Here is a 25,559-nt window from a genome sequence, read left to right as displayed (position 1 = left end):
ACTGAAATCCATGTACACTACATCCAATGCTCTATCTTTATCAATGTGTTTACTCACATGCTCAAAGAATTCAATCAGGTTTGTAAGGCATGACCTGCCCTTGACAAATCTATGCTGACTATTCCTAATCATATTATGTCTCTCCAAATGCTCAAAAATCTTGCCTCTCAGGGTCTTCTTCAACAACTTGCCCAACACTGAAGTCAGATTCACTGATCTATAATTTCCTGGGTTATCTTTACTCCCTCTGTTGAACAAGGGAACAATGTTTGCTAACCTCCAATCCTCTGGTACTTCTCCTATTGATGATGCAGAGATAATTGCTCAAGAATCAGCAGTCTCCTCCCTTGCTATCTCGTCCATTAGCAAATTTGCAGATGACACAAAGCTGGGTAGTAGTGTGAAATATGAGGAGGATGTTAGGAGAATGCAGGGTGACTTGGACAGGTTGGGTGAGTGGGCAGATGCATGGCAGATGCAGTTTAATGTGGATAAATGTGAGGTTATCCACTTTGGTGGCAAGAACAGGAAGGCAGATTGCTATCTGAATGGTTAGGAAAAGGGGAAGTACAGCGAGATCTAGGTACCTTGTTCATCAGTCACTGAAAGTAAGCATGCAGGTACAGCAGGCAGTGAAGAAAGCTAATGGCATGTCGGCCTTCATAACAAGGGGAGTTGAGTATAGGAGCAAAGAGGTCCTTCTGCAGTTGTACAGGGCCCTGGTGAGACCACACCTGGAGTATTGTGTTCAGTTTTGGTCTCCAAATTTGAGGAAGGACATTCTTGCGATTGAGGGGGTGCAGCGTAGGTTCATAAGATTAATTCCCAGAATGGTGGGACTGTCATATGTTGAAAGATTGGAGTGACTGGGCTTGTATACACTGGAATTTAGAAGGATGAGAGGGGATCTGATTGAAACATATAAGATTATTAAGGGATTGGACACGCTAGAGGCAGGAAACATGTTCCTGATGTTGGGGGAGTCCGGAACCAGAGGCCACAGTTTAAGAGGTAGACCATTTAGAACAGACGAGGAAAAACTTTTTCACCCAGAGAGTTGTGGATCTATGGAATGCTCTGCCTCAGAAGGCAGTGGAGGCCAATTCTCTGGATGCTTTCAACATAGAAACATAGAAAATAGGTGCAGGAGTAGGCCATTCAGCCCTTCGAGCCTGCACCGCCATTCAGTATGATCATGGCTGATCATCCAACTCAGAACCCTGTGGCTGGTTTCTCTCCATACCCCCGATCCCTTTAGCCACAAGGGCCATATCTAACTTCCTCTTAAGTATAGCCAATGAACCGGCCTCAACTGTTTCCTGTGGCAGAGAATTCCACAGATTCACCACTCTCTGTGTGAAGAAGCTTTTCCTCATCTCGGTCCTAAAAGGCTTCCCCTTTATCCTTAAACTGTGACCCCTCGTTCTGGACTTCCCCAACATCGGAAACAATCTTCCTGCATGTAGCCTGTCCAATCCCTTCAGAATTTTATACGTTTCAATAAGATCCCCCCTCAATCTTCTAAATTCCAGTGAGTATAAGCCTAGTCGATCCAGTCTTTCTTCATATGAAAGCCCTGCCATCCCAGGAATCAATTAGGTGAACCTTCTTTGTACTCCTTCTATGGCAAGAATGTCTTTCCTCAGATTAGGGGACCAAAACTGCACACAATACACTAGGTGCGGTCTCACCAAGTCCTTGTACAACTGCAGTAGAACCTCCCTGCTCCTGTACTCAAATCCTTTTGCTATGAATGCCAACATACCATTTGCCTTTTTCACCACCTGCTGTACCTGCATGCCCACCTTCAATGACTGGTGTACAATGACACCCAGGTCTCGTTGCACCTCCCCTTTTCCTAATCGGCCACCGTTCAGATAATAATCTGTTTTCCTGTTCTTGCAACCAAAGTGGATAACCTCACATTTATCCATATTAAATTGCATCTGCCATGAATTTGCCCACTCACCTAACCTATTGAAGTCACCCTGCATCCTCTTAGCATCCTCCTCACAGCTAACACCGCCGCCCAGCTTCGTGTCATCTTTAAACTTGGAGATGCTGCATTTAATTCCCTCATCTAAATCATTAATATATATTGTAAACAACTGGGGTCCCAGCAATGAGCCTTGCGGTACCCCACTAGTCACTGCCTGCCATTCTGAAAAGGTCCCGTTTACTCCCACTCTTTGCTTCCTGTCTGCCAACCAATTCTCTTTCCACATCAATACCATACCCCCAATACCGTGTGCTTTAAGTTTGCACACTAATCTCCTGTGTGGGACCTTGTCAAAAGCCTTTTGAAAATCTAAATATACCACATCCACTGGCTCTCCCCTATCCACTCTACTAGTTACATCTTCAAAAAATTCTATAAGATTCGTCAGACATGATTTTCCTTTCACAAATCCATGCTGACTTTGTCCGATGATTTCACCACTTTCCAAATGTGCTGTTATCACATCTTTGATAACTGACTCTAGCATTTTCCCCACCACTGATGTCAGGCTAACGGGTCTATAATTCCCCAGTTTCTCTCTCCCGCCTTTTTTAAAAAGTGGGGTTACATTAGCCACCCTCCAATCCCCAGGAACTAATCCAGAATCTAAAGAGTTTTGAAAAATTATCACTAATGCATCCACTATTTCTTGGGCTACTTTCTTAAGCACTCTGGGATGCAGACCATCTGGCCCTGGGGATTTCTCTGCCTTTAATCCCTTACGTAACACCACTTCCCTACTAACATGTATTTCCCTCAGTTCCTCCATCTCACTAGACCCTCGGTCCCCTACTATTTCCAGAAAATTATTTATGTCCTCCTTAGTGAAGACAGAACCAAAATAGTTATTCAATTGGTCTGCCATGTCTTTGTTCCCTATTATCAATTCACCTGTTTCTGACTGTAAGGGACCTACATTTGTCTTAACCAATCTTTTTCTTTTCACATATCTATAAAACCTTTTACAGTCAGTTTTTATGTACCCTGCCAGCTTTCTCTCATAATCTTTTTTCCCTTTCTTAATTAAGCCCTTTGTCCTCCTCTGCTGGTCTCTGAATTTCTCCCAGTCCTCAGGTGTGCCGCTTTTTTTGGCTAATTTATATGTTTCTTCTTTGGACTTGATACTATCCCTAATTTCCCTTGTCAGCCACGGGTGCACTACCTTCCCTGGTTTATTCTTTTGCCAAACTGGGATGAACAATTGTTGTAGTTCATCCATGCGATCTTTAAATGCTTGCCATTGCATATCCACCGTCAACCCTTTAAGTATCATTTGCCAGTCTATCTTAGCTAATTCACGTCTCATACCTTCAAAGTTACCCTTCTTTAAGTTCAGAACCTTTGTTTCTGAATTAACTATGTCACTCTCCATCTTAATGAAGAATTCCACCATATAATGGTCACTCTTACCCAAGGGGCTTCACACGACAAGATTGCTAACTAACCCTTCCTCATTGCTCAATACCCAATCTAGAATGGCCTGCTCTCTAGTTGGTTCTTCGACATGTTGGTTCAGAAAACCATCCCGCATACATTCCAAGAAATCCTCTTCCTCAGCACCCTTACCAATTTGGTTCACCCAATCTATATGTAGATTGAAGTCACCCATTATAACTACTGTTCCTTTATTGCACGCATTTCTAATTTCCTGTTTAATGCCATCCCCAACCTCACTACTACAGTTAGGTGGCCTGTACACAACTCCCAACAGTGTTTTCTGCCCCTTAGTGTTATGCAGCTCTACCCATATTGATTCCACATCCTCCAGGCTAATGTCCTTCCTTTCTATTGCGTTAATCTCCTCTCTAACTAGCAACGCTACCCCACCTCCTTTTCTTTCCTGTCTATCCCTCCTGAATAATGAATATCCCTGGATGTTGAGCTCCCATCCTTGGTCACCCTGGAGCCATGTCTCTGTGATCCCAACTATATCATATTCATTAATAACTATCTGCATATTCAATGTTACGAATGCTCCTCGCATTGACACACAAAGCCTTCAGGCTTGTTTTTACAACACTCTTAGCCCTTATACAATTATGTAGAAAAGTGGCCCTTTTTGCTTTTTTCCCTGGATTTGCCTGCCTGCCACTTTTACTTTTCACCTTACTAATTTTTGCTTCTACCCTCATTTTACACCCCTTTGTCTCTCTGCACTTGTTCCCATCCTCCTGCCACATTAGTTTAAATCCTCCTGAACAGCAGTAGCAAATGCTCCCCCTAGGACATTGGTTCCAGTCCAGCCCAGGTGCAGACCGTCCTGTTTATACCGGTCCCACCTCCCCCAGAACTGGTTCCAATGCCCCAGAAATTTGAATCCCTCCCCCTTGCACCATTTTTCAAGCCACGTATTCATCTGAAATATCCTCCTATTTCTACTCTGACTAGCACGTGGCACTGGTAGTAATCCAGAGATTATTACCTTTGTGGTCCTACTTTTTAGTTTATCTCCTAACTCCCTAAATTCACCTTGTAGGACCTCATCCCGTTTTTTTACCTATATCGTTGGTACCTCTGTGCACCACGACCACTGGCTGTTCACCCTCCCATTCCAGAATGTCCTGCAGCTGCTCAGAGACATTCTTGACCCTTGCACCAGGGAGGCAACATGCCATCCTGGAGTCTCGTTTGCGGCTGCAGAAACGCCTATCTATTCCCCTTACAATCGAATCCCCTATCACTATAGCTCTCCCACTCCTTTTCCTTCCCTCCTGTGCCGCAGAGCCACCTCTTTCAAGAAAGAGTTAGATAGAGCTCTTAAAGATAGTGAAGTCAAAGGATATGGGGAGAAGGCAGGAACAGGGTACTGATTGTGGATGATCAGCCATGATCATATTGAATGGTGGTGTTGGCTCGAAGGGCCGAATGGCCTACTCCTGCACCTATTGTCTATATTGTCCAGTTCTGGCGACTTATCTAACTTAATACCTTTCAAAAGCTCCAGCACATCCTCTTTCTTAATGTGTATACATCCATGTTTCATTCCACTGTAAGTCATCTGTTATAATTGCCAAGTTCCTCTTCACTGGTAAGTACTGAAACAAAATATTCATTACCTCTGCTACCTCCTCCAGTTCCACGCACATGTTTCCACTCTCATTCCTGGTTGGTCCTATTCTCACACGGCTCATCCTCTTGCTCTTCACATACTTGTAGAATGCCTTACTCCTGCTTGCCAAGGGTTTTTCATGGCCCCTTCTAGCTGTCCTAACTTTATACTGGAACTTCTTCCTGGTACCCTTGTAATTTTCTAAAGCTCTATCATGACCTAGTGTCTTGAGCCTTTTGTAAGCTTTTCTTCCTAATTACATTTTCTACATCCTTTGCACACCACGGTTCTTTGACCCTACCATCCTTTCCCTGCCTCAATGGAATATATCAATGCAGAATGCCATGCAAATGTTCCCTGAATATTTGCCTCATTTCTGCTGTGCATTTTCCCTGAGAACATCTGTTCCCAATTTATGTTCCTAAGTTCCTGCCCAATAGCATCATATTTCCCCCTACCCCAATTAAATGTTTTCCCAAATTTTCTGCTCATATCCCTCTCCAGCTCTATGGTGAAGGAGATAGAGTTGTGATCACTGCCTCCAAAATGCTCTCCCACCAAGAGATCTGACACCTGACCAGGTTTATTTCCCAATACCAGATCAAGTATATCCTCTCCTCTAGTTGGCTTGTCTACATATTGGATCAGGAAATCTTCCTGAATACACTTAACAAACTCCACCCCATCTAAATCCTTTGCTCTAAGGAGATGCCAGTCAATATTAGGAAAGTTAAAATCACCCATCACAACAACATTATTATTATTATTATTATTATTATTCCAGAGCCTGCCTTCCTATATGCTCCTCGATATCCTTGTTACTATTGGGGGTCTATTAAAAAAAACACCCAGTAGAGTTATTGCCCCCTTCCTGTTTCTGACTTCCACCCACAATGACTCAGCAGATGATCTCTCTCCATGAATTCCTCCTTTACTGTAGCTGTGATTCTATCCCTGATTAACAGTGCCACTCCCCCACCTCTTTTGCCTCCTTCCTTGTCCTGAAACATCTAAAATCCAGCACACTAAGCAGCCATCCAAGTCTCTGTAATGGTCACAATGTCATAATTCCACTTATTGATCCACACTCTTAAGTTCATTTGCCTTGCTTATGATATGAATACTTAATGAATACTTTGCTTCAGTATTCACAATGGAAAAGGATCTTGACGATTGTAGGGATGACCTACAGCGGACTGAAAAGCTTGAGCATGTAGATATTAAGGAAGAGGATGTGCTGGGGCTTTTGGAACGCATCAAGTTGGATAAGTCACTGGGACCAGATGAGATGTACCTCAGGCTACTATGGGAGGCGAGGGAGGAGATTGCTGAGCTTCTCGAATGATCTTAGTATCATCAAAGGGGACAGGAGAGGTTCCGGAGGATTTGAGGGTTGGAGATGTTATTCCCTTATTCAAGAAAGGGAGTAGAGATAGCCCAGAATAGTAGACTAGTGAGTCTTACTTCAGTGGTTGGTAAGTTGTTGGAGGAGATCCTGAGAGGCAGGTTTTATGAACATTTGGACTGGTATAACATGATTAGGAATAGTCAGCATAGCTTTGTCAAAGGCAGGTTGTGCCTTATGAGCCTGATTGAAATTTTTAAAGATGTGATTAAACACATTGATGAAGGTAGATCCGTAGATGTAGTGTATATGGATTTCAGCAAGGCACGTGATAAGGTACCCCATGCAAGGCTTATTGAGAAAGTAAGGGATCCAAGGGGACATTGCTTTGTGGATCCAGAACTGGCTTGCCCACAGAAGGCAAAGAGTGGTCGTAGACAGGTCATATACTGCATGGAGGTTGGTGACCAGTGGTGTGCTTCAGGTATCTGTTCTGGGACCCCTTCATGATTTTTATAAGCGACCTGGATGTGGAAGTGGAGGGATGGGTTAGTAAATTTGCTGATGACATAAAGGTTGGGGGTGTTGTGGATAGCTTGGAGGACTGTCAGATGTTACAGCGGGACATTGATAGGATGCAAAACTAGGCTGAGCAGTGGCAGAAGGAGTTCTACCTAGATAAGTGTGAGGTGGTTCATTTTGGTAGGTCAAATATGATGGCAGAATACAGTATTAATGGTAAGACTCTTGGCAGTGTGGAGGATCAGAGGGATCTTGGGGTCCAAGTCCATAGGACACACAAAGCTGCTGCGCAGGTTGACTCTGTGGTTAAAAAGGCATACAGTGCATTGGCCTTCATCAATCATGGGATTGAGTTCAAGAACCGAGAGATAATGTTGCAGCTATATAGGACTCTGGTCAGACCCCACTTGGAGTACTGTGCTCAGTTCTGGTTGCCTCACTACAGCAAGGATGTAGAAACCATAGAAAGGGTGAAGAGGAGATTTACGAGGATGTTGCCTGGTTTGGGGAGCTTGCCTGATGAGAATAGATTGAGTGAACTCTGCCTTTTCTCCTTGGAGCGACAGTGGATGAGATGTGACCTGATAGAAATATACAAGATGATAAGATGCATTGATCGTGCAGATAATTAGAGACTTTTCCCCCAGGGCTGAAATGGCTAGCACAAGAGGGCACAGTTTTAAGGTGCTTGGAAGTAGGTACAGAGGAGATGTCAGAGCTAAGTTTTTTACACAGAGAGTGGTGAGTGTGTGGAATGGGCTGCCAGCGATGGTGGTGGTGCTGATACGACAGGGTCTTCTCAGAGACTCTTGATACATACATGGAGCTTAGAAAAATAGAGGGCTATGGGTAACCCTATGTAATTTCTAAGGTAAGGACATGTTTGGCACATCTGTTTCCAATTTATGCTTCCAAGTTGCTGCCTGATTGCCTCATAGTTCCTCTTACTCCAATTAAACGCGTTCCTGACTTGTCTGTTCCTATCCCTCTCCAATGCTATGGTAAAGGAGATAAAATTGTGTTCATTATCTCCAAAATGCTCACTCACCGAGAGATCTGACACCTGACCAGGTTCATTTCCCAATACCAGATCAAGTATAGCCTCTCCACTTGTAGGCTTATCTACATATTGTATTGTTATGCCCGTGGGCCCCTCCTTTTTGAGAATGGCAGGATCGCTATTGATTTGAGTCAGGAGACCCAGGAAATGAGAGAAAGACATGCAGAATCCACAAAGAGTTTGGAATGTGTCCTAGCCTCCGAAAGGCGGAACCATTGATAACGGCTATTGTCTCTTGGAGACGGAATTGTGTATTGAATCCTGTACGATGCATTGAAGCCCCCAGGCAAAGAACCGGGGGGGGGGGGGGGGGTTGGTGGAGGGATTGCATCATCCCACCCTGATTGACATCTGAGACCCTGTGAGTCAGGATAAAAGAGGGTCTGAGGAACAGCCCCTTCAGACTCACCAGAAGAAATGCTAGAACTCTTGTAATAGCGTAACAGCAAAAGCCAGTGGAACCAGCCCACGTGCGTCCTTTTCCATTTGCCTCGGAATTGGTGGGTCTTGCCACGGAAGCACGGCTTTAGCTAACCTCGAAGGGGGAATCAGTCCCCCAACGACTCTCGAAGGATTGACATCATAAAAGGAATGGGCAAGTTAAACCTCCGTCTTTCTCTCCAACCAAAGGCTGCAGCCTACAGCTTGACTGAACTAAAGTGACTTTTATATTTCCATCGGACAATACATTATCCCCTAGACAACGATAGAGCTATTTCTTATTGATTATTATTATACCCGCGCTTTTAGATTTAGTATTGACGACGTATATTATCTGGGTGTTTGCATTGATATTATTTTTGTGTATTTTTATCAGTAAATACTGTTAAAAATAGTACCATCAGACTTCAACGGACCTCTCTATCTTTGCTGGTAAGTGACCCAGTTACGGGGTACGTAACAGTATCAAGAAACTTTCCTGAACTCACCTAATAAACTCCACCCCATCTGAACCCTGAATCCCTCGCTGTAGGGAGATGCCAGTTGATAATTGTGAAATTAAAATCTCCTATCACAACAACCCTGTTATTATTACTCTTTTCCAGAATCTACCTCCCTATCTGTTCCTCGATGTCTCTGTTACTATTGGGTGATTTATTAAAAAAATACCCAGTTGAGTTATTGAAGCCTTCCTGTTCCTAACTTCCACCTACAGACACTCCATAGACAATCCCTCCATAACTTCCTTCTTTTCTGCAGCCGTGAAATTATCTCTGATCAACAGTGCCATGCCCCCACCTCTTTTGCCTCCCTCCCTGTCCTTTCTGAAACATCTAAAGCCTGGTACTCAAAGTATTTTCCTTCCCCTGAGCAATCCAAGTCTCTAATGGCCTCAAAATCATAATTCTAAGTACTGATCCATGCTCTAAGCTCATCTGCTTTGTTCATAATATTCCTTGCATTAAAACAGATACATCTCAAACCATCGGTCTGAGCGCATCCTCCCTCTCACACTGTCTCCAAGCTTTCTCTATTTGTGAGCCAACTGCCTCTTCCTTCGTCACTTCAGTTCGGTTCCCATCCCCCAGCAATTCTAGTTCAAACTCTCCCCAACAGCCTTAGCAAACCTCTCCGCCAGGATATTGGTCCCCTTGGAATTCAAGTGAACCTGTCCTTCTTGTACAGGTCACACCTGCCCCAAAAGACAACAGACAATAGACAGTAGGTGCAGGAGTAGGCCATTTGGCCCTTCTAGCCTGCACCGCCATTCACTGTGATCATGGCTGATCATACACAATCAGTACCCCGTTCCTGCCCTCTCCCTATATCCCTTGACCCCGCTATCTATAAGAGCTCTATCTAACTCTCTCTTGAATGCACCCAGAGACTTGGCCTCCACTGCCTTCTGGGGCAGAGCATTCCACATATCCACCACTCTCTGGGTGAAAAAGTTTTTCCGCATCTCTGTTCTAAATGGCCTACCCCTTATTCTTAAACTGTGGCCTCTAGTTCTGGACTCACCCATCAGCGGGAACATGCTTCCTGCCTCCAGCGTGTCCAATCCCTTAATAATCTTATATGTTTCAATCAGATCCCCTCTCATCCTTCTAAATTCCAGTGTATACAAGCCCAGTCGCTCCAATCTTTCAACATATGACAGTCCCGCCATTCCAGGAATTAACCTTGTGAACCTACGCTGCACTCCCTCAATAGCAAGAATGTCCTTCCTCAAATTTGGAGACCAAAACTGCACACAGTACTCCAGGTGGGGTCTCACCAGGGCCCTGTACAGCTGCAGAAGGACCTCTTTACTCCAATACTCAATTCCTCTTGTTATAAAGGCCAGCATGCCATTAGCTTTCTTCACTGCCTGTTGTACCTGCATGCTTGCTTTCATTGACTGATGTACAAGAACACCTAGATCTCGTTGTACTTCCCCTTTTCCTAACTTGACTCCATTTAGATAGTAATCTGCCTTCCTGTTCTTGCCACCAAAGTGGATAACCTCACATTTATCCACATTAAACTGCATCTGCCATACATTTGCCCACTCACCCAACCTGTCCAAGTCACCCTGCATTCTCATAACATCCTCCTGACATTTCACACTGCCACCCAGCTTTGTGTCATCAGCAAATTTGCTAATGTTACTTTTAATCCCTTCATCTAAATCATTAATGTATATTGTAAACAGCTGCGGTCCCAGCACCGAACCTCGCATTAGGTCCTCGCAAAAGAGGTCCTAATGATCCAGAAATCTGAATCCCTGACCCCTGTTTCTATCGCCGAGCCACACATTTATCCTCCACCTCACTCTATTCCTATTCTCACTGTCACGTGGCACAGGCATTAATCCTGAGATGACTACCTTTGTGGTCCTGCTTCTCAACTTCCTTCCTAACTCCCTGTAGTCTGTTTTCAGGACCTCCTCCCTTTTCCTGCCTATGTTGTTGGTACCAACATGTACCACGACCTCTGGATGTTCTCCCTCCCACTTCAGGAAATCGTGGACGCGATCAGAAACATCCCGGATCCTGGCACCTGGGAGACAAGCTACCATTTGTGTTTCTTTCCTGTGTCCACAGAATCACTTGTCTGTCCCCTAACTATAGAGTGCCCTATCACTGCAGCAATCCTCTTCCTTTCCCTACTCTTCTGAGCCACAGGGCCAGTCTCTGTGCCAGATGAGTGGCCACTTTTGCTTCCCCCATGTAGGCTGTCTTCTCCCAATAGTACTCAAACAGGAGTACTTATTGTTAAGGGGTACAGCCACTGGAGTACTCCCTAGTATCTTCCTATTGCCCTTCCCTCTCCTGACTGTTACCCACTTATCTGTCTTCTGAGGCCCTGGTGTGACTACCTGACTATAGCTCCTCTCTATCAGCTCCTCAGTGTCCCTGACCAGTCAAAGGTCATGGAGCTGCATCTCCAGTTCCCTAACCCTGTCCCTAAGGAGCTGCAGCTTGATGCACGTGGCGCGGATGTGGCCATCCGGGAGGCTGAGAGTCTCCCAGACTTCCCACATCTGACACCAAGCACAGAACACTGGCCTCACACACATACTTTTGTCTGTATTCTACACAGTTAACCTACCTCGCCTCGACTGGTTGAGCCATAGCCTTCCTACTCTGTTTCCCTCAGAAACCCACTCTATAAAGTTGTCTCCTTTTAAACTCTTCTTGCTGTTCCTACTGGCTGACGTTCACGTGCTTGCGCAGTGATGCCCTGATTAAACCGCTGAAGAAATAACCGCCTCCTTTTAAACTTTTAATCTCTTAGGTTTAGGAGCAGAAGTAGGCCATTTGGCCCATTGAGCCTGCTCTGCTATTCAATCATAGACTGATCCACTTCATGCAGTCATCTTCACTCCCTTGCCATCTCCCCATACCCTTTGATGCCCTGGCTACTCAAGAACCTATCTATCTCCGCCTTAAATACACCCAATGACTTGGCCTCCACAACTGCTCGTGGCAACAAATTCCACAGATTTTCCACTGTCTGACTAAAGTAATTTCTCTGTATCTCAGTTCTAAAAGGACGTCCTTCAATCCTGAAGTCGTGCCCTCTTGTCCTAGAATCCCTTACCGTGGGAAATAACTTTGCCATATCTCATCTGTTCAGGCCTTTTAATATTTGGGATGTTTCTATGAGATCCCCCCTCATTCTCCTGAACTCCAGGGAATACAGCCCAAGAGCTGTCAGACATTCCTCATACGGTAACCCTCTCATTCCTGGAATCATTCTCGTGAATCTTCTCTGAACCCTCTTCAATGTCAGCATATCCTTTCTAAAAGAAGAAGCCCAAAACTGCTCCAAGTGTGGTCTCACGAGTGCCTTATAGAGCCTCAACATCACATCCCGGCTCTTATATTCTATCCCTCTAGAAATGAATGCCAACATTGCATTTGCCTTCTTCACAACTGACTCAACCTGCAGGTTAACCTTTAGGGTATCTTGCTCAAGGGCTCCCAAGTCTCTTTGCATCTCTGCATTTTGAATTCTCTCCCCATCTAAGTCTGCCCTTTTATTTCTTCCACCAAAGTGCATGACCATACACTTTCCAACATGATATTTCATTTGCCACTTTAGGACCCAATTAGGACCAAAATGTTTTTCCTTCACTTGCTTCACCTCATCCTTACCTTTATCACTAGCTTCCGATTTAATTTCTGGTTTACCCTGACTATCAATCCTACTCTTTTGGAAAGTTTTACTTGGAGTAAACTTACTCTTGTGGATTAGAGCAAACTCATCTGCTAATTTAGCAGACTCTCGCAACGTGGTAGTGTCTTTTTCATCCAAATATACCTTTATGTTATTAAGGATGCACCTTTTAAATTCCTTAGTTAAAACCAACTCTTTCAAGTTGTCATAACCTCTATTCACATTTTTAGATGTGCACCATTGCTCAAAACACATAGATTTGTCATAAGCAAATTCCACATAAGTCTGGTTCACAGATTTCTTCAGATTCCTAAATCTTTGTCTATAAACTTCCGGAACCAATTCATAAGCTTTAAGTATAACTTGCTTCACAGTATCATAATTAGCTGCCTGTTCACCAGTTAAGGCCGTATAAACCTGTTGTGCTTTACCTTTAATTACACTTTGTAAAAGGACAAGCCAGCCCTCTTTCAGTCACTGAACTCCAAGCAACTTTCTCAAAATGCTGGAAGTATTTATCCACTTCTGCCTCATTAAATGGAGGAACTAATTTAACTTTCTGACTAGCAATAAATGATACAACTGGTTTCCTAGAACCAGCTTGATCCTCGAGCCTTAACCTCACTATTGCTTGCTCAAATTCCCTCTTTTTCTCTGCTTTAGCTTCAAATTGTCTTTGATTTTCTGTAGCTTCTCTCTCTTTATCTCTTTCCCTTTCCACCACCTCTACTTTAAATCTCTCTAACTTCATTTGCTCCGGTTGTAGCTGTATCTCAAACTTTACTTACTGGAAACTTCTCTAACATCTTCTCATCAAAGTCCCCCTTAGTTATGTAGTACCCAGCTATTTTCCTCTGAATCACTGTCTTTGTCATTGCCGTTGTTATCCCTGTAAGCTTCAATTCTTTAACAATTTCCAGCACCTCACCCTTTTTTGCTTTCTCTAATGCCACAAGGGTTGATGATACCAGAAAGTTCCCAACATCCATTGCTGCTGATTTTCACACACAAATCAATCAAACAAAAGAAATCGGGTGTTTTCCCTTTCCCAATCAGATCAATAATTAAACAATCAATAAGCTCTAAATTTGTTCATATCTGGATGAGCCCCCAATTTTTGTTATGTACCAGCAGCAATAGATATGAAAATTGAGTCAGGTTTTTATAAATAAACAACAAAATTTATTAACCTCTACTCAGAAACATAGAAAAGTAAACAAATGAGTAACTTAAATGGAAATTAACAGTGTTATGCGTCTATAGTTATCCAACAGTCGAACTTAGAGACAATTCTTAGCAGATCTTACTCAAACACAGTCATAAAGTGGTAGTTTAAGAAGTCCATATGATTCATAAAGTAAGTGAGATGAGAGACTTCCTGAAACCAGTGATGAAGCGATTCTTGAAGAAAAGACAAAATTGTTGACGCAGATCCCAGCTGAGAAATGCCTTTTCCAAAGAGATCACGAAGGATAAGATTTCTCAAAGTAACTAACCTTTCGCCGGAGGTGGTCACTGCACGACATCTGAGACCATGCAGGGGTTAACCAAAAGTGTGTGCTACCATCCACGTCAATCACGTTCGAGACACACAGAACGCAGTTGATTTCTACCCAATTCTTTGGGTTCGTACGAAGTGGGCAATTCTCTCTTCCCCCCTTCTACAATTACATAACCACTGACTGTGACTCCCCTGCAACACAACTATGCAACAAACTACAGTCTCCCCTTTTATACCGGCTGGAACATGCCATCACGTGACATCACATCACCCCACTATCATGAGACAATTACAGCATACCAATATCATGACACAATTACATCATGCTCATGAGAAACTCATGGGACAGGTAACAGTATACATCAATAATAAATATACTTCGAACTTTGCAAAGAGTAAGTCATTATTGAAGCTCTGCAAGTCCTGTCACACTCTCTAATAAGCATGGTCAGCATTGAACAGCTTATCTGAGACAGCATCACTGCATTGGTGGAATAATGTAAGAGGTGTTCATTTGTCCTTTCCTATGTCTACAACATGGAAAGCTGAAATAAACACAAGAGGTTCTGTAGATACTGGAAATCCAGAGCAACATACAAGCTGCTGGAGAAACTCAGAAGGTCAGGCAGCATCAATGAAGGAAGCCTACCTTTGGCTAATTCTGTTCACTAGCATGTACTGATTAGAAATGTAACTGTCTCAACTTTAAACATAGTTAATAATTAAATTGCTTCTACCTTTGAGGCAAGGAGCTCCAGAGGCCCTCAATTCTGAGGAAACTCTTCCTTTTCTTAATTTTTAGTGATTTATTCTAAAACAGTGTCCTCTGGTCTGAGGCACACCCATGAGGGGGCTAATCATCCCGGCACACAATCACACACACAAACTCACTTCTCAACTTGTTGACCTTTCCTAATGGGATACACAGAAGAAAGAACTTTTGCCTCACAGTTTCACTGATGATGTGTGGCGTTTGTGCATTCTCTCTGTGACCATGTGGGTTTCTTCCAGTTTTCTGACACACGCCAAACATAAAACCGTAAGACATATGGTCTTATAGAAGTGGAATTAAGCAATTCAGCCCATCAAGTCTGCTCCACCATTCCATCATGGCTGATCCCAGATCCTTTTTAACCCATACACCTGCCTTCTCGCCATATTCTTTGATGACCTGAATAATCAGGAAACTATCATCTTCTGCCTTAAATATACCCACAGACTTGGCTTCCAGTGCAGTCTGTGGCAGAGCATAGGATTCTATCTTGTTAATCAGCCTTAAGTGTGGCACTTCATCAAATGTTTTCTGAAAATTCAAGTAAATGACATCCACTGCCTCTCCTGTGTCCAGCCTGCTTGTTACTTCCTCTAAAATCTCTAAAAGATTGGTCAGGCAAATTTCCCTTCAGAGAAACCATTCTGACATGTGGGTTGGTAGGTAAATTATCCAGTTTTAAATTGCCCTCAGAGTGATTGTGAATGATTGAATCTGTGTGGATTTGATGGGGATTTGCAATGAATAAAATGTGGTATAAGTGGCTACTTGATGGTTAGCCATGAGACCTGTTGTGTTGCATGAGTAAATGTGAACTAAAGTGTATAGAATAGTCCAGATGTAGTAAAACTTTACTTTTGTGATAAACCCCTTTTAGAATCCTGGTCATACAAAATGGAAGTGACTATTTGGCCCACCATATTTATGCTGATCAGTGGGCACCCATCCATATTCATCGCATCTTCTAGCACTTGGCCCACAGCTTTCTGTGCCTGAATGATTGTTCTGCAAAGGTTCAATATGACATGCTTTTTACATTTGACTGACTTCCATATATAATGCTGAACACGAGGGTCACTTCATTACAGCTTCAACTGGCACTTCAAATTCTATCAGCAGCTCTGCTGCACACCTCTGTTTATGGGTATATTCCCGATACTTGCAATGTTTTAGATGAAAAATGGATTTCCCTCAAATCCCAACGCCTTTAAGAATTTTGCAGGACTCTCCTCTGATAAGACTGAAGTTATAATATGGGTCGCTGAACTGTCACTGTTTGGCCTGGCAAAATACTCACTCAGGCTAGCGCAGTAACTGATGGCAGAGAGGCTATAAAGTGGTTTGCTGAATTGGCACTGTCAGCTGGGCAGGTATTGAATTTCCCAGATATTGAATTAAGATGAATTGAATTGTGCAGCTGTTAAGATTAATTGAATTGTTCAGATGAATTGAATTGTGGAGATGTTGTGCAGATGTTGAGAATCGTGCAGCAAGTTGGCAACAAGTTGTTGAATTCATGGACAAGCTGGGCAAGAAGCCACACCACAAATGCTTGAATCTCAATAACAGTGGGCTCACCGTGAATGAGATTGTCCAGTTGGGTAAGTTAATCTGATTTATTTCAATTCTTCACAGATGTTTTTGGCAAAGATTTAATGCCCTTTTTGTGACTTGCTGTATCAGATCAAAAAGCAGCCTCAACTACATTGCCCATGTCTCTGTAAACATGTTCCCTCACAAAATTCTTGCCTATCAAGTCCTATTTGTTAACAAATTTGTGTTGTTCTTACCTGAAATTCTGAATCCTTTCAGATTCTGTTGCCAGACAACTTTGAAATTACTTTTAGATGTTACTGATATCTATCGTGATTATAAAAATATTCTGTCCTTTTGTAACCTGATCACAGCATTCCATTCAAGTGCCCTTATGTTATTCATGTGGAAGGGCCTGCATTTTTTTTTATCATCTATTCTGTTGTAATTATGTAATCGGAGCATCATGTGTAATGCCTTAAACTTTTCTTTCAGTGCCCTGATCCCACAACCCTCCAATTGCATTTTTGTATTACAATATGCAAAAACAAGGAGTTACTTTCCTAATGCACTACTAAAATTCTCTCAGCCCTTCCACTGTCTCTGCATTAGAGATAGTGGATGGTCCTAGTTGTCTTTAGTTCCTCCTGCAAACTTCAATCAATAACAATTGATTCTTTAATTCTCCTTGGCTCCTGTCTGAACTTGACCCAAGCAAGCTATTATGGCACTTAACCCCAAAAATTAATTTTGGAGCACATTTTTATGTCAATGCTGAAATCACTAACTTGTACTTTCTTGCCTTCTCCTCCTTCCTTACCTCAGACTGTGTTGAAATCCTTTGTAATGCCTTTGGAAATGTGTTTCCCACTCACCTGTCTCAATTTACTTTGCTTGCTGCCTGTGTCTTAATTGTCTTATTTGCTCCTAAACGTATGTGCTGCTTTCCATTCATGCCTGGTAAATTGGTACCTTTATCTCATCAGTCTGAGACCTGTGTAATATTGAGCATTGGGTAATAGGTTTTGGGTTGCCAAATACTGGCTGAACATGTTCAGTAAATGGCTGGGTCCTTGGATGTGTTGATTTACAGAAAGACTTTGGGCTGCAAGTTTATAGGTCCTTCATGAATCTTTGAGCCATGCATTTAGCTCTCTGATCACAATAATTCTGTCCCAATTTGCCTATGGCTCAGGTAACAATCCTGAGGTTATTACCTTTTTGGTTCTACATTTTAATTTGGTCCTTGCTGTTCAAATTCCATAAGACCATAAGATATAGGAGTAGAATTAGGCAATTTGGCCCATCGAGTTTGCTCCACCATTTCATCATGGCTGATCCAATTTTCTTGTCAGCCTCATTCTCCTGACTTCTCCCCATACCCTATCATGCCTTGACCAATCGAGAATCTATCAATCTCTGCATTAAATATAAATTAAGACTTGGACTCCACAAGCTTCAGTGGCAATGAATTCCACAGATTCATCACTTTCTGGCTAAAGAACTTCCTCCTCATCTCTGTTTAAAAGGATGCCTCTCTATTCTGAGGCTGTATCCTCTGGTCTCAGACTCCCCCACCATAGGAAACATCCTCTCCACATCCACTCTATCAAGGCCTTTCACAATTTGATATGTTTTGATTAGGTCACCCCTCAATTTTTCTAAATTCGAGAGAATTTAGGCAATCCAGGCAACATCCTTGTAAATCTCCTCTGCACCCTTTCTATGGTTTCCACATCCTTCCTATAGTGAGGTGACCAGAACTGAGCATAGTACTCCAAGTGGAGTCTGACCAGAGTCCTATTTAGCTGCAACATTACCTCTTGGTTCCTAAATTCAAACCCACGATTGATGAAGGCCAATGCACCGCATGTTTTCTTAACCACAGATTCTTGAAAGATCAGTACTAATGCCTCCACAATCTCTTCAGTCACCTCTTTCAGAACCCTGAGGTATATACCATCTGGTGACTTGTCTACTTTCAGACCTTTCAGTTTCCCAAGAACCTTCTCCCTATTGATGGCAAATTGGAAGACCCCTGAGACTTAGAACTTCCACCACACTGTTAGTGAAGACTGATGCAAACTACTTATTAAAACTACTGCCATTTCCTTGCCCCCCATTACGACTTTTCCAGCATCATTTTTCAGCAGTCCAATATCCACTCTCACCTCTCTTTTACATTTTATGTATCTGAAGAAACTTTTTGTAACTTCTTTAATATTCCATCTTTACCCTTTTAATGACTTTTTTTAGTTGCCTTCTGTTTGTTTAAAACTGCCCCAATCATCTAACTTCCCACTAATTTTGGTTGTGACTTTAGCTTCTCCTCAGATTTGAGGGTGAATTCGATCATATTATGATCACATGCCCCTGTGGGTTCTTTTACCTAAAGCTCTCTAATCAATTCTAGTTCATTGCACAGCATCCAGTCCAGAATAGTGGATCCCCCTCCTGTAATGCAGCACCACTTGATTTTTCCAATCTACCTGCATATTGAAGTCCCCCATGACAGAAGTCCCCAACCACTTTGGTTGCAAGAACAGGAAAACAGATTATTATCTGAACGGTGGCCGATTAGGAAAAGGGGAGATGCAATGAGACCTGGGTGTCATTGTACACCAGTGGTACATGCAGGTGGGCATGCAGGTACAGCAGGCGGTGAAAAAGACAAATGGTATGTTAGCATTCATAGCAAAAGGATTTGAGTACAGGAGCAGGGAGGTTCTACTGCAGTTGTACAAGGCCTTGGTGAGACCGCACCTAGAATATTGTGTGCAGTTTTGGTCCCCTAATCTGAGGAAAGACATTCTTGCCATAGAGGGAGTACAGAGAAGGTTCACCAGATTGATTCCTGGGATGGCAGGACTTTCATATGAAGAAAGACTGGATCGACTAGGCTTATACTCACTGGAATTTAGAAGATTGAGGGGGATCTTACTGAAATGTATAAAATTCTAAAGGGATTGGACAGGCTAGATGCAGGAAGATTGTTTCCGATGTTGGGGAAGTCCAGAACGAGGGGTCACAGTTTAAGGATAAAGGGGGAAGCCTTTTAGGACCGAGATGAGGAAAAACTTCTTCACACAGAGAGTGGTGAATCTGTGAAATTCTGTGCCACAGGAAACAGTTGAGGCCAGTTCATTGGCTATATTTAAGAGGAAGTTAGATATGGCCCTTGTGGCTAAAGGGATCGGGGGTATGGAGAGAAAGCAGGTACAGGGTTCTGAGTTGGATGATCAGCCATGATCATACTGAATGGCGGTGCAGGCTCAAAGGGCCGAATGGCCTACTCCTGCACCTATTTTCTATGTTTCTATGTTTCTATGACTATTGTAACTTTGCTCTTTTGATATGCATTTTCTCCCTCCTCTTGTAATTTGAGAAACTACATTTTTCAAATTTAGGGTCGGAATGATATGGATCCCACTGGGAAGTTGGGATGTCTCGACCACCCGAACCCTGATCTGTGTAAATACTGCCCCCATGCAATTAGCCTTTGGCAAGAAATAAGAGATTGCACACTGCATACAATTATAAAGAAAGTATATTTACAAATTTCAGCTTTATCGAACAGTTAGTAGGAAAATGAAAAGAAAAAAATAAATAGGTCTGATTACAGTTAACCCAGTCCAAATGTGCGTATAAGTCGGAGCTCATCTTGAAATTGTCTTTAACTCACGCGTTGGACCCTCGATCTGCATAAAAGCACACAACAGCTTCTGAATGTCGCTCGAAACCCATCTCAAACAAATGGGTTCCCCCATGGGTGTATTTGTTCTTCCTCCTTGAAGCCATTCGACCCTCAACCCGCTCCAGTCTCCATCACAAAAACCTCTCTGCCCAGCGTTCTCTGGAACTTTCTCCCAATTCCGCCATCCTGACATTCCGAAGTTGAACAACATAGCCCCTTATCTTTAGCTCAAACTCAAACATGCTAAAAGCAGAACAGACTGCTCTTACAGAACTGCTAAAATGTAATACCTATGCATAGCAGTAAAAATCTCGACCACCTGAACACTGAACTGTACAAATACTGTGTAAATACTGCCCCCATGCAATTAGCCTTTGGCAAGAAATTCAGCTTTATCGAACTGTTAGTAGGAAAAAGAAAGGGAGAAAGACCCATTACAGCTAACCCAGTCCAAGTCAGAGCTCATCTTGATGTTGTTTTTAGCTCGCGTGCTGGACCCACGGTCTGGTGAAAACACAAACCACCTTCCGAATGGTGCTTGAAATCCAACTCAAACAAATGGGCTCCCCCAAGGGAATATTGGTCCTTCCTCCTTGAAGCCATTCATCTGCACAAAGCACTTTGTGCAACAGGGATGACATCCTCAGCCATCTTCCCTCCTTTGTCTCAGCCCCCACCAATATCCGTCACTAAAACCTCTTTGCCCAATGTTCTCTAGAACCTTCTTCCAATTCCAACATCCTGATTGGCTGACACAACATTTCTAGGTTGAGCAACATATAGTCCCTTTAGCTCAAACACGAACATGCTAAAACAGACCAGACTGCTCTTACAGAATTGCTAAAATGAAATACTTGACAGCATGTAGTTAAAATCTTAACCAGGGTGTGTTACATGTGTATGCCTACTGAAACACAGTGTTCAGGTAACTCTCTTTCCCTGCTGCATCACAGTGTTTCAAGCTCAGATTCCAGATCATCAACTTTGAGCCTGAGTTCCTCAGGCAGCCAACACTTGCTGCAGATGTGGTCACTGGGAACCACAATGGGGTCCACTAGCTCCTACATCATGCAGCTACAACATGTCACCCTATTTTATTTAGTTATAGTTCAGTATCTTTTTAGTTAACTACTGTATATAAAAAGCTTATTTATTCTTACCTGCTACTCATTTGTGCCTCCTTGCTGAGGCCTCTCTAACCAAAGCTTCATTTCTCCACTCTAACACTATCCACTGCAGCAAAGGCCACCCCACTTAAACCTCACTTCTTTCTATTGGCTCAGGTGAAACTCACACGCAATGAAACTTGCTTTTCAATAGTTTCTATTCTATTCTCACTACACTAAAGTAATCTCAAGTATTCTTCTTTCTTGTCAACGAAACTTACTAATCATGCCAGCTGCATTTTCTTCCAGATTGTTAATTTGGATGATGAATAATCTCTATGGTCTTGGGCCTCTGAAAAAAACCCCTCCATTTCCACCCAATGACTTCATCACCAAGCCAATTTTATATCCACTTGCAACACATAGAAAATGCTGGAAGAACTCAGCAGGCCAGACAGCCTCTGTGGAAAAGAGTAAACAGTTGACATTTCAGGCTTCATTTTATGTGTGTTGTGTTAGATTTCTAGAATCTGATATTTTCTCATGTTTGCTATATCCAGTTGGCTTGTTTACCCTGGAACTCATGTGAACTCACTTTCCAGACTAGTCAACCATGCAAAACCTTGTCAAAGGCCTTGCTACAGTCTGTGTAGATAATGCCCATTGTCCTGTCTTCATTAATCCTTTAAAGAAAATTATAGTCAGTGCCACAGTGATTTCCACCCATCCTCGCCTCAAAATTCCAGGATGTATCCAATCTGGTCCTGGTGACTTATCCTCTTGGAGTCAGCAAATTTTTCTTATGCCTTATGCTTAAAAGAAGTAGTCTAAATTCTCTTGTATATTATTAGAGAAGCAAGAGAGTGGAAATGCCAGAATGTGGGGCAAGGATCAATCTGCTGGAGAAACTCAGCAGGTTGAGCAGCATCTGTAGGAGGAGAGGAATTTGCTGATTTTTTTCATGTCGAATTCCTGTGTCGGGATTTTAGATTTTATCAGGACTCTATTATTAATTTGGAAATACCTTTATCCTTGTGAAGACAGATAAAGTGCTTGCTAGTATATTAACATTTATGTGGAAATTCCCACTCTTACCCTCGATAAGCCTCAAAACCATCCATGTGCCAATCACAACATTATCCAGAAGGAAAAAGTTGCTGGTGAGTGCCTTAGAACCATAGAAAATTACAGCACAGAAACAGGCCTTTTGGCCATTCTTGGCTGTGCCGAACTATTTTTCTGCCCAGTCCCACTGACCTGCACCTGGACCATATTGCTCCATACACCTCACCCATGTACCTGTCTAAGTTTTTCTTAAATGTCAAAAGTGAGCCTGCATTCACCACTTCATTTGGCAGCTCATTCCACACTCCCATCACTCTCTGTGTGAAGAAGTCCCCCAGTCCCCCCCAATGTTCCCTTTAAACTTTTCCCCTTTCACCCTTAACCCATGTCCTCTGTTTTTTGATCTCCCCTAACTTCAGTGGAAAAAGCCTGCTTGCATTCACTCTTATCTATACCCATCATAATTTTATATACCTCTATCAAATCTCCCCTCATTTTTCTACGCTCCAGGGAATAAAGTCCTAACCTATTCAACCTTTCTCTGTAACTCAGTTTCTCAAGTTCTGGCAACATCCTTGTAAACCTTCTCAGTACTCTTTCGACCTTATTAATATCCTTCCTGTAATTCGGAGACCAAAACTGCACACAATACTCCAAATTTGGCCTCACCAATGCCTTATACAACCTCACCATAACATTCCAACTCTTATACTCAATACTTTAATTTATAAAGGCCAATGTACTAAAAACTCTCTTTTCTACCCTATCTACCTGTGACGCCACTTTTAGGGAATTTTGTATCTGTATTCCCAGATCCCTCTGTTCTACTGCACTCGTCAGTGCCCTACCATTTACCTTGTATGTTCTACCTTGGTTTTTCCTTCCAAAGTGCAATACCTCACACTTGTCTGTATTAAACTCCATCTGCCATTTTTCAGCCCATTTTTTCCAGCTGGTCCAAATCCCTGTGCAAGTGTTGTAAACCTTCCTCACTGTCCACTACACCTCCAATCTTTGTATCATCAGCAAATTTGCTGATCCAATTTACCACATTATCAACCAGATCATTGATATAGATGACAAATAATGATGGACCCAGCACTGATCCCTGTGGCACACCACTATTCACAGGCCTCCACTCAGAGAAGCAGTCCTCCACTACCACTCTCTGACTTCTCCCATTGAGCCAAGCCAATGTCTAATCTAATTTACTACCTCACCATGTATACCTAGCGACTGAATCTTCCTAACTAACCTCCCATGTTGGACCTTGTCAAAAGCCTTACTGAAATCCATGTAGACAACATCTACTGCCTTCCCTTCATCCACTTCCCTTGTAACCTCCTCAAAAAGCTCGACTAGATTTGTTAAACATGACTTACCACGCACAAAGCCATGTTGACTCTCCCTGATAAGTCCCTGTTTATCTAAATACTTGTAGATCCTATCTCTCAGTACTCCTTCCAATAATTTACCTACTACCAACGTCAAACTTAACGGCCTATAATTTCCCGGATTACTTTTAGAGCCTTCTTTAAACAACGGAACAACATGAGCTATCCTCCAATCCTCCGACACCTCACCCGTAGATACCGACATTTTAAATATATCTGTCAGGGCCCCTGTAATTTCAGCACTAGTCTCCTTCAAGGTCCGAGGGAATACCCTGTCAGGTCCTGCGGATTTATCTACTCTGATTTGCCTCAAGATAGCAAACACCTCCTTCTCTTCAATCTGTATAGGTTCCATGACCTCACTACTTGTTTGCCTTATTTCCATTGACTCCATGCCAGTTTCCTTAGTAAATACAGATGCAAAAAACCATTTTAAGATCTCCCCCATTTCTTTTGGTTCCATACATAGCCGACCCCTCTGATCGTCAAGAGGACCAATTTTATCCCTTACTATCCTTTTGCTCTTAATATACCTGTAGAAGTTCTTTGGATTATCCTTCACCTTGACTGCCAGAGCTACCTCATGTCTTCTTTTAGCCCTCCTGATTTCTTTCTTAAGTTTTTTTTGCACTTTTTATGCTCCTCAAGTACCTTATTTGCTCCCTGTTTCCTAGACATGTTACCCATCTCTCTCTTCTTCTTTATCAGAGTTCCAATATCTCTAGAGAACCAAGGTTCCTTATTCTTATTCACTTTGTCTTTAATCCTGACCGGAACATACAAACTCTGCACTCTCAAAATTTCTCCTTTGAAGGCCTCCCACTTACTAACAACAACCTTGCCAGAAAACAACCTGTCCCAATCCACGCTTTTTAGATCCTTTCTCATTTCACCAAATTTGGCCTTCTTCCAGTTTAGAACCTCAACCCGACGACCAGATCTATCTTTATCCATGATCAAGTTGAAACTAATGGTGTTATGATCACTGGAACCGAAGTGTTCCCCTACACACACTTCCGTCTCCTGTCCTAACTCGTTTCCTAATAGGCGATCTAATGTTGCATCCTCTCTAGATGGTACCTGTATATACTGATTTAGAAAACTTTCCTGAACACATTTTACAAACTCTAACCTGTCTAGACCTTTAATAGTATGGCAGTCCCAATCAATATGTGGAAAATTAAAATCCCCTACTATTACAACTTTATGTTTCCTGCAGTTGTCTGCTACCTCTCTGCAGATTTGCTCCTCCAGTTCTTGCTGACTATTGGGTGGTCTATAATACAACCCCATTAATGTGGTCATACCTTTCCTGTTTTTCAGCTCCACCCATATGGCCTCGGTAGACAAGCCCTCTAATCTGTCCAGCCTGAGTATTATAGACCACCTAATGGGGAGCGAGAATTGGAGGAGCAAATTTGCAAGGAGATAGCAGATATTTGTAGTAAGCACAGGGTTGTGATTGTGGGAGATTTTAATTTTCCACACATAGACTGGGAAGCCCATACTGTAAAAGGGATAGATAGTTTGGAGTTTGTAAAATGTGTGCAGGATAGTTTTTTGCAGCAATACATGGAGGTACCAACTAGAGAAGGGGCAGTGTTGGATCTTCTGTTAGGGAATGAAATAGGTCAGGTGATGGAGGTATGTGTTGGGGAGCACTTTAGGTCCAGTGATCACAATGCCATTAGTTTCAATATAATTATGGAGAAAGATAGAACTGGACCCAGGGTTGAGATTTTTGATTGGAGAAAGGCTAACTTTGAGGAGATGTGAAAGGATTTAGGAGTGGATTGGGACAATTTGTTTTATGGGAAGGAAGTAATAGAGAAATGGCGGTCATTTAAAGGTGAAATTTTGAGGGTACAGAATCTTTATGTTCCTGTTAGGTTGAAAGGAAAGGTTAAAAGTTTG

General features: G+C 42.6%; 1 protein-coding gene across 8 annotated transcripts in view; it reads left to right on the top strand.

The window, feature by feature from the left end:
• Positions 1-25,559, top strand: part of lrrc31 (leucine rich repeat containing 31) — a 300,889-nt gene that overhangs the window by 125,082 nt on the left and 150,248 nt on the right. For 7 of the 8 annotated variants that reach the window (XR_012098467.1, XM_073041760.1, XM_073041766.1 and 4 more), the window contains one exon: positions 16,326-16,454. The exons of the other annotated variant lie outside the window; for it this stretch is intronic. Coding sequence is in view for 6 of the 7 variants with exons in the window: in XM_073041760.1 (XP_072897861.1) it covers positions 16,326-16,454 (129 nt within the window). In the remaining variant the exon portion in view is untranslated. The remainder of the gene's footprint in view (positions 1-16,325; positions 16,455-25,559) is intronic. 8 annotated transcript variants of the gene reach the window in all.

The sequence above is a fragment of the Hemitrygon akajei genome, chromosome 3, assembly GCF_048418815.1.
Source record: "Hemitrygon akajei chromosome 3, sHemAka1.3, whole genome shotgun sequence".
Lineage (NCBI taxonomy): Eukaryota > Metazoa > Chordata > Chondrichthyes > Myliobatiformes > Dasyatidae > Hemitrygon > Hemitrygon akajei.
Note: the sequence above shows the minus strand (reverse complement) of the source record. Positions and strands in the feature narration are given on the sequence as shown.